The 10,671-nt window shown below is 29.4% G+C and overlaps 2 protein-coding genes across 3 annotated transcripts; both read left to right on the top strand.

The window, feature by feature from the left end:
• The first annotated feature begins 3,456 nt into the window (after positions 1 to 3,456).
• Positions 3,457 to 5,933, top strand: LOC112465526. 2 transcript variants are annotated; one of them, XM_025033094.1, is made up of 3 exons: positions 3,457 to 3,719; positions 4,769 to 4,973; positions 5,283 to 5,933. In XM_025033094.1, the coding sequence occupies exons 1-3, from the start codon at positions 3,633 to 3,635 to the stop codon at positions 5,525 to 5,527; spliced, it is 537 nt and encodes a 178-aa protein (XP_024888862.1). In that variant the 5' UTR covers positions 3,457 to 3,632; the 3' UTR covers positions 5,528 to 5,933. The 2 variants fall into 2 exon arrangements, with proteins under 2 accessions (XP_024888862.1, XP_024888861.1); XM_025033093.1 differs by having other exon boundaries at positions 3,459 to 3,719; positions 4,769 to 5,933.
• Positions 5,934 to 8,967: 3,034 nt separating this feature from the next.
• On the top strand, positions 8,968 to 9,621 carry LOC112465525 (BTB and MATH domain-containing protein 43-like). Its single transcript, XM_025033092.1, has one exon. It carries the CDS (start codon positions 8,968 to 8,970, stop codon positions 9,619 to 9,621), a length of 654 nt encoding a protein of 217 aa, XP_024888860.1.
• The last annotated feature ends 1,050 nt before the right edge of the window (positions 9,622 to 10,671 follow it).

The raw sequence follows: 10,671 nt of genomic DNA, 5'->3' as shown, positions 1-10,671 counted from the left end.
TTATTAATTGAAATCCAGAAAGACTTGGACTTTCTGTCACATGAAGATATGCTTACAGTTCATTGCAAGTTGGAAATTTTTCATAATTTGATAAATAAAACTATACGTATGAATTTACTACCATCTTCAACAGAATTTTCAGAAGACGTGACATATTTTAAAGACTTGAATTTTGATGAATCTTTCTCTAAAAATTAATCAATTTTATGGTAGAAAAAAAATGTTATATCGAAAAAATTTTGCGCCATCAACAGTAATTTAAGAATATCTAGCCTTACGCATGAAGAAATAGAAAAAGATATGACAAATGAATTAGTAACGCATAATGAGGTAGAATCTTTTAAACAGATTTTATTATATATTATAATTGGCTCAATAAAACGATGTGATTATGACATGTTTTCGAAAATTATTAACAACTGATAAGTATGATGTACTAACTTTAAAATTAACGCCTGAACATTATGTGTCACACTATTTTACGGTTAAAAATGCTGTGTCACCAGTCGTCATTTATGACAGATAAGAAATTTACATTGTCTAATACTGGATTTATATAATATATTGCAGTCTTTAATAAATTCATAGGACATATATATTTTTTTATTTAGTAAACATGTTTTCTTTTTTCCACAAATATATTATAGCTTATAATTTTTACATATGCAGAATTTACATGCACATAATATATGGATTAAAAATAATTTGTGATTTGAGTTTGTCTGGATGTACGAATAAAACTATTATTAATTATACTTAATGTAGCTTAGTTATAAGTTTCTCAAGTCTACAGGTTGATTTAAAACAAAAAGAATTAAGAACTAAAAAATCCTCACAAGCCTATGATATCTATAAATATTTTATTTATTTTTATCGATACATTATATCATAAAAATAATTTCCAACTTGATTTTTGTTCTTCATTATATGTTTATTTCATTTAGGCTGGATTCGGGGAGCGCGCTATTTTCTTATTCTATCCTTGTTTTACACTGATGAGCGATAAAGATAGAATGATGATGCAATAGCGCTAATAGCGCGCTCCCCGAACACAGTCTTAAACGTTTTTGATATTGTCATTCGGGCTCAATAAAATATGATAAGTTGAAACAGAATCAAATTCACAATTATTACTTAATATATGTATAGTTTACAAAATAAATAAACTTGTATTACGTTATTTATTTTTCTACCAGTTTATTTATCTTTTTTACTATTTCATCAGAATTTCAAAGATACATGTAATGTTGAGCAAATTATGTATAGGAGGTATTTTGATTAATGAAAATGTACAGTCCGATCATCTGTAGATGGAAGAAAATACGTCACAAAAGTTATAAATCGACTACAATTTGAGTTGAGTTTGATAACTCATTATTTCGAAATCGAGATTTGTTTTAAAAATAATATAAAAGAAACATGATGTTTTTCGTTAATTTTGTATTTTTTATTGAACTAGTTTCTACGCTTAACTCGAAATAAAACTTTATATATTGTCGCTTTTTGAGAGAAGATATAATAGCTTGACAGTAAAGGATATGGCAAAGTGTGAACAGTGAAAGCTTCGTAACTCGGTAAAAGATTGTTGAACTGCAATGTTGGATCAGTCAGTTAAAACGAGAATGTAATGTATCCTACATAGGCTGCGTTCCGATATTCACTGTGTACGTTACGTAAACTATAGATTTTCAGTACTTTCAGTGAATATCGGAACGCAGCCATAATGAAGAAAAATTTTATTAGCATATTTTAGCGATTCAATTAACAGTTATTACGTGAGTAGAAAAGCTGATACTCATTACTTAAAAATTTGACTGCGTAAAATTTTAATAAAATAATCTCAGCGAAAATTAGTTATAAAAGTTCTTCATGTAGATCTATAGAATCTGATTATTCAGTGTTCCTTCCGGCAACTGTATTGTGTACAAAATATTATTTCGCTGAACGTATTATATTGATCGTTTTTAGCCTTGATAAATAAATTAATCATTTTCCGATTTCTTGGATAAAAAAGATATCCATATAACTCTAAGGCTGCATTCGGGGAGCGCGCTATTAGCGCTATTTGCTTATTCTATCCTTGTTTTACATTTAATGAGCGATAAAGATAGAATGATACAATAGCGCTAATAGCACGCTCTCCGAATGCAGCCTACAGCTTTTGAAAAGAGGTGGGCTGCATATTTTCATAATCTGTCGTACGATGATTGTCGAACGTGGTTTCAGTCGAGTACTTTACATGTACCCATGGATAATCGATCGCTTTATAAAAGCCTTTATTAAGCAGTGGATTAATCGATTTCTACACTGTTTTCAGGGTTAAAGCCAAATTGATGCAGGATTCGTATTAAGCGTTTTACACAAATCTGATTGGTTAAAAAGCGTTATAAGATTTTATTTGTTTACTGCAACTGACAATGATTTTATTGATTCATGTGACGTCATCACACTTTACACGAGAATATAGCAAAAAAATTACACATGTAAACCGAATTCAGGTTTTATATCGAATTATGTCTTTGTATAAAACTACAGAGGAAGGAATCGTATACGAATTACTATATTGTTTTGTTTTAGCCTTTAGTTCTTCGTTGGATTTAGATTTAGGTATACTTAAATTAAAGTAAATCAGTCACATAGAATCATTAAAGCAGGGCACAGACACTTTTCGTAGAACGTAACGGTAAGGTTTTGACCAATCGCGTTGCTCAATTCTTAATTCTACGGTTATGCTAAGACTCCATAGACGCGGAAACGCCGTGCGTTGACAGAGTGCGTTGACTAATCACAAATTTTGATTTTGCCGCATGCGACTTGCGGCAGCCTTCTGATTGGTCAACGCACTCTACCGCGCGGCGTTTCCGTGTCTATAGAATCTTAGCATTAGCATTACAGACGGCCGAATAAGCTGTTTTTCTGTTGAACGTAGCTTATAAAAAGTGTACTTTGAGAAATGTATTAACAATTGAAAATCCGTAATTTGCATTACGTATACTACACACTTTCAGTACTGTGTCAGTACATTTCGGAATACATTCAACAAAAGAACAAGGTTTCTAAACGCTATGTGATAAAAGAAAGCATTCATGGTATATACACTGCTGTTCAATAATGCCTGGATGTGAGTCCAGGCATTAATGAATAGCAGTGTACATACAGAGAGAGAGAGAGAGAGAGAGAGAGAGAGAAATGCCTATAATTGAATCGTAAAGCGCCACTGTGCACTGGCCGCACTGGCGTCAACGCCGCCTTCATTTCTTCATTCGCGTAATAGCTTGTTACCGACTGGGGCTGCGTTCGGGAAGCGCGCTGTTAGCGCTATTGCATCATTCTATCTTTATCGCTCATCAGGTGTAAAACAAGGATAAAATAAGCAAATAGCACTAATAGCGTCTTCCCGAACGCACCTTGGATCGAGTGGATCGTGGTCATACCGCACCCCGCATCCTGCAGCACCCGTTGGGTAGCCGGGGCCATCTAAAAAGAAAAGAAGAAGAAGCATAATAGCTTGTTACTTGATTTGATGAAAGAGGTATAAAAGAAATCAGTTGCCTTACATCTGTAATTGTAATCTTTACACGCATTAGTCCAATAATTTTATCATCCGGACGGTGTTGGAATATTATCGAAGCATGTCGTCTGCAGAGAAACGTAAAATCTCAAGTTCAACTGATCAAGATTCAACGAGAAAGCAAATACGCATAATGAATGAGAAGCAAGTAAGTTCTTAATAGTTCTTTTCTCTCAATTTTGATGAGTGCATGTTATTGGAACGTAAGAAGGCGCATAAGATTTTGTATAAACGAATTAATGCATTCGTGACATTTTTCAAAGCGACAATTCGTGCATTCTACATAAAGAAAATTCATGAACATTCATACACGTATGAAATCTCTGTTCTATTTTCCACTTGCATGTGTATAATTTGAATGCAATTCAATTAGAAGTTATTAATGCAAAAAATCTACTGCAGATGAGTTTTACTATTTGTCAAAATTCAAGGTAGAACTCTGTTTATATAATGTATAAGTAATATGAAATACGTTTTAAAATATAGCAAAACATATAGGTTATAGCACTGTAAAGTCTGTAAATAAAAGTTTTCCTTTAAATTTAACTTTTATAGGTCTTCTAAGACTTAGACAAGAAAACAGTTTATTAATTATTCTTGAAATTTGACACAAAATTTTGACAAAATTTTCAAGTATTTATCGAAATTGATCATGATTGTAACGGCAATATCCATGTTTAAGTTCTTTCTACAACTTGGCTATTCATTGAATTTATTCTATTTTATGATTATTTTACATAAAATGTGTTATTTTAATTAAAAAAGATGTTAAATATAGGGTATATATATCTCAAAAATATTTATGTACTTTTGGTGAAATCAGAACAAGTAGTTCTTATCTGTACATGTAAACATATTACTACATGTTAGGATATTTATTTGAAATTTAATGTTTTAACAAAAAAAATATATATATATTGAGACTCCGAATAAAATCAAATAAGGTTATTTGAATTAACAAAATTAGCAATAAGAGGTGCAGAAAATAGATCGCTTATATATATATTTAATTATAATATAAACAATACTTTCAATATTATCTCATCTTTTGTTTATATTATAATAAGATATATATGTGTCCTACTTACTGCATCCAGCTCTTATTGTCAATCTATTTTATTAAAAAAACATAGAAACTTTTACAACATTTTGATGTTGATTCTTTTCATCATTCATAAGTAAGTTAATTATTTCCAGATCTCTGACAAAGAAGTTGAGAATATCCCGAAGAAGGAGCAGACACAGCAGACAGTATCTCCATCACATTTACCTCTGTATATCAAGAGCTATTCTGAAACACATATTGAATCGACTATAATTGACCATATATGGAAAATTTATCAATTTATGCGTTTTTCTACGATAACGAACACGATAGCGCTTCCATCGATTCCAGAGATAGGTCAGTGCGTGATTCGAATGATTGTTTCGCGTCAAGTTAATTCGCAGAACGATGTAATAGCATTTTATATACTTACCAGTAAATCATTTTACGGTTCATGTGGCACTATTATAACGCTACCGGCTGAAGATTTTAGTTCATCAAACATTGTTTCGGGTCTTATATCGAATAAGACATTATTAATTAAAATCTCGACCGACGAGTTTCAGTTGATTCCTGAAAGTACGCTTACAATACGTTGTAAGCTTAAAATTTATCATCATCTGATAAATAAAAGTATGCGTATGAATTTAGTACCATCTTTAACAGAATTTTCAAGAAACGTGACTTGTTTTGAAGACTCGACCTCTGATGAGTTTCGGTTTAAAGATGAGGAATCAATCAAATTTATAGTAGGAGAAGAAGAGTATGTTATATCAAAAAAATTGTTGTGCTCCACCAACAGTAGCTACTTTAAGAATATCTGTCTTACACATAGGGGAAAAGAAAAAGATATGACAGATGAATTAATAGCGAATAGCGAGTTACTTACTTTTAAACAGATTTTAGTATAATATTATAACTGGCTCACTAGACCAATGTAACTATAACATGCTTAAAAAATTATTAGCCACAGCTGATAAATATGATGTACCAGCTTTAAAATTAACGTGTGAACATAATTTGCTACGCTATATTACGATTAAAAATGCTGTTGAACTTCTACAGCTTGCGTTTGCGTCTAATGCAAAATTTTTAGGAAAATATTCGGCAAATTTTGTTAAATTTTACATAGAAGACATTAGGAATGTTGCAGAATTTGAAAATATATTGCAAGAAGATTTAAATAAGATACTGGAATTGATTGAGAAAAGTGAAATTCTTGAAATCAGTACTCATCAGTTGTTTTCGTCACCACTTATGACAGATAAATTCACGTTGGCTGGTAGTGATTCATAAAATAATATACATAATACAGGATAAGGATATTTTTTTATTTAATTAATAAACATGGTTTTTTCTTTTCTATAATTATAACTTTGAATTTTTATATATGTAAGAATTTTATATGCAAATAAGTATTAATACAAATTAAAAATAATTCGTGATTTGAGTTTAGATGTACGAATAAAACTATTATTAATTATAATTATATAAATCGAAAACTATTTGATTATATTTATTATACGTATACTTATTAGTTTAGTTATAAGTTTCTCAAGTCTACAGATTGATCTAGAACAAAAGGAAATGGAAAATAAGAATCATTACAAACCTATGTTATCTGAAAATGTTTTATTTAATTTTATCAGTTCTATATTGTATTAAAAATTTCCAATTGTTCTGTAGGTCATCTTGTGCATATTACAGTGTCAGAATTTTTAGCATCTACCTTTTCAACGAGCAAGTTATCTTTCATAAATTTAAACTTGATTTTTGTTGTTTAATGTTTATCGCAATTATACGTTTTCGATGTTGTTCATTAATTGGTGATAATTAATTGGAGTTCAATAAAATGCGATTAAATTAAAACAATCAAATTCTTATTTATTTCTTAATATACCTATATACGTAGATAAGTATAGCATATGTATAAATTATATTTTACTTATTTCTTTTTTTATCAGTTTATTTATCTTTGTTTTTAATTCAGAGACATATGGTATTGGCAAATTATATAGATAATTATAAAGATATTAAATTTAATAGAAATAGACTGTCCGATCATCGGTAGATGGAAGAAATCACTTCACAAGAATTATGAATCGGTTACTCAAATTCTAGTTAAATTTGATAACTTATTATTTTAAAATCTAAATTTGTTTAAAAAATAGAAATTAAAGAAATATAATAGTTTTGGTAAATTTTGTATGTTTTTTAATATAGTTTCTGTGCGGTGATCCTAAAATTTATATGTGGTGGTCGTCACGTATAACAAAAAATATTAATTTTTTTTCATTTTTGATATAAATTCGACCACCATGACCTAGATTTTAATGCGTACTTTAATTCTAGACAAGAATTTTGCATTTCTATAAAGCCAATTAAAAGATTAGTGCTAAGAAAAAAACTGAAAAAAACCGGCTAGAATCACGGCTTTAGGATCACCTTAAGCATACGTGGATCTATGGCGTCCGAGCCAAAGTGATATCTGCTCGGACTGCTCGTAACTTTTTTTTTTTAATGTAAGGAGCAAGGAGCCACATACGTGTGACACACGTACATACGTGATTTTCTAGGATGCGTATCCCCTTCACTTATTTTACGATAGTGATGGTGCGACCCGGGCAACCCGGCTCTGTTTTGTGCAATAGTCGCGTTCATTTGTTCATTTGCATCGTTTCTCGTTTCTCATATCACATCTTAGCATCATATTTGCAGTAGCTTGGAAACTTGATTTGACAAAAGGAAATAAGAGGAATCAGTTGCTACATCTGTACGTGAACGCATTAAAATCTAGTAATTTCTTCGTCTGGACGGTGTTGGAATATTGGCGAAGCATATATCGTTAGAGAAACGTACGAGCTTACGTTTGACTGATCAAGATTCAGCAGAAAAGCGAAAACGTATAATGGAAGAGAATAAAGTAAGTTTCTTTTTTCAACTTTGTTGAGTGCATGTTATTAGAACGTTAGAAAGCACATAAAACTTGGTATAAACAACGATACAGTATCAATACATTAAAGACATTCCTTAAAGCGATAGTTACATACTTATACTCTACATAGCAAAGAAAATTCATAAACATTCATACACATTCAAATCTATTTTCCACTAGCATGTGTAATTTGAATGCAATTAAAAGTTATTGGTGCAAAAAATCTACTTCAGATGAATCTGTTACTTGTATTAGAATTCAAGATAGAACTGCTTATAAACGTAATAGGAAAAACGTTTTAAAAATTCGATTTATATGTAGATCAAAGTGCTTTTGGTGGTGAGGGAGAAAGTATAAAATTATGAATAAAAGTCTCTTAAACGGAATTTATAGACCGTGCAAGCCTTGGGCAAAAAAGCAGTTTACTATTATAATTATTCTTGAAATTTGATGCAAAATTGTGACACAATTTTTATTTATGAAATCGATTGTGATCAACAAACATAAATGTGTTTAAGTTTTTTCCTACAATGTGGCTATTTATTAAACTTTTTTTTATTGTTTAACATAAAATGTTACTTTTATTTAAAAAAAAAAATACATTAAATATGTAATCTCACATCCCTCATCAATGTGTATCTCAATATTAGCCAATGTAATCTCAAAAATATCTGTGTTAAGTTAAATGCAATTTCAAGTGGCTCTTATATCTATACATTTAAAAATGTTATTACATGTTAGGATAGTTGATTGAAATTTATTCTATTTTATTTAAATATGATTGGTCAATTTTTTCTCCGTTCAAGAGATCTCGAAAGGATTTCTAGTATCGTGGACACAAGGCTTTAGGACATTTCGATGTTGATCCTTCTTGTCATTCATAAGTAAATTAATTATTTCCAGATTTCTGACACAGAAGTTCAAAATCTCTCTACCGATGATAAGGATGATGAGAATACCTTGGAAAAGGAAGAGACAGTATCTTCACCAGCTTTGCCTTCATATATCAAGAGCTATTCTCAAACACATATTGAATCGACTATAGTTGACCAAACATGGAAAATTGATAAAATTATGCGTTTTAATATGATCACGAATACAATACCGTTTCCATCGTTTCTAAAAATGGGTCCATGTAAGATTGAAATAACTTTTTCACTTAATAATTTGGAGAAACGTACAATACAATTACATATACTTACTAATAAACAATCATTTGACGGTTCATGTACCACTACTATAAAGATACCGCGGTTCACAAGCATTTCATCATCAAAATTCATTTCGGGTCGTATATCGGATAGGATATTGTTAATTGAAATCTCACTATCTGATTCTCAGATTAGTTATACAGATTCGCTTATAATAAATTGCAAGTTTGAAATTTTTCACAATCTGATAAATAAAACTGTACATATGAATTTACTGCCATGGTCAACAGAACTTTCAAGAAATATGACATATCTTGAAGACTCGACCTCTGATGAGTTTCGGTTTAAAGATGAGGAATCAATCAAATTTATAATAGGAGAAGACCAATATGTTATATCAAAAAAATCATTGTGCGCCATCAACAGTAGTTACTTTAAGAATATCTGCCTTACACATAAGGAAATAGGAAAAGATATGACAAATGAATTAGTAACGAATAAGGAAATACGATCTTTTCATCAGATTTTATTATATATTGCAACTGGCTCCACTGATTTCTATGGTGATTATGGGATGCTTAAAGATTTATTAACAGCAGCTGATAAATATGATGTAGCAACTTTAAAATTAACGTGTGAACGTTATTTGTTACACTATATTACAATTGATAATGCTGTGGAACTTATACAGCTTGCGTTTTCGTCTAATGCAAAATTTTTAGAAACACATTCGGCAGCTTTTATTAAATTTCACATAGAAGAAATTAGGTACACTGAAACATTTCAAAATCCGCAAGAAGATTTAAATAAGATAATGGAATTGATTGAGAAAAGTAAAATGCTTGAAATCAGTACTCATCAATTTTTTTCGTTACCACCTACGATAAAAGAAACATTTACACTGGCTGAGATTCACTAAATATTGAAGTCCTAAATACATATTTATAAATAAGACATGTAGAATGTATAACATGATAAAGATATTTTTTCTTATTTAATTAAGAAACATGATTTTTTCTTTTCTTAAATTTTATAACTTTTAATTTATTTTTATGTAAGAATTTATATCCAAATAAGTATTAATACAAATTAAAAATAATTCGTGATTTGAGTTTAGATGTACGAATAAAACTATTATTAATTATATCTACTTATTATACTTGTTAGTTTAGTTATAAGTTTCTCAATAAATTTCTACAGGATGATCTAAACCAAAAGGAGAAAAAAAAGAATTCTTACAAATTCTTATGTTATCTCTATAAATGTTTTATTTAATTTTATCACTACTATATCTTATTAAAAATTTGCAATTGTTCTGTAGATCATCCTGTATACATAGTATAGTGTCAGAATCTTTTAACAACTATTTTGTTCAATGAGCAAATTATTTCTTATAGACTCAATTTTTGTTACTTAATGTTTATTACACGTTTTCGATGTTGTCATTAATTGGAGTTCAATAAAATGCGATTAAATCAAAGCAATCGAAGTCTTAATTATTTCTCAATATACGTACGTAGCTAAAGATATAGAGAAATTATTTCACTATTTCTTTTTTTATCAGTTTATTATCTTCGTTTTTAATTAAGAGATATATGTATGGTATTGGCAAATTATGTGAAATATATATATTTAATAAAAATATACTGTCCGATTATCGGTAAATGGAAGAAAATGTTTTACAAAAATTTTAAATCGATTACTTATAAATTCCAATTAAATTTGATAACTCCATTATTTTAAAATCCGTTTCAAAAATAGAAATTAAACAGATATGATATTTTTGGTGAATTTTGTATCTTTTTTAATACAGTTTTTGTGCTTAATTTGAAATAAAACTTTATATTATCACTTTGGGAGAAAATTTGAAAGTTAAGGTAAGGCAAAGAGTGAACAATGAAAGTAATCGGATAGAAGAAATCTATTTCTACGCAATAATAATATTTTTAAAATGTAATGTTGGATCTGT

This window comes from Temnothorax curvispinosus, unplaced genomic scaffold, assembly GCF_003070985.1.
Source record: "Temnothorax curvispinosus isolate PA1 unplaced genomic scaffold, ASM307098v1 QBEX01015299.1, whole genome shotgun sequence".
NCBI classification, from domain to species: Eukaryota; Metazoa; Arthropoda; class Insecta; order Hymenoptera; family Formicidae; genus Temnothorax; species Temnothorax curvispinosus.
This window is presented reverse-complemented; position numbering and strand designations above follow the sequence as displayed.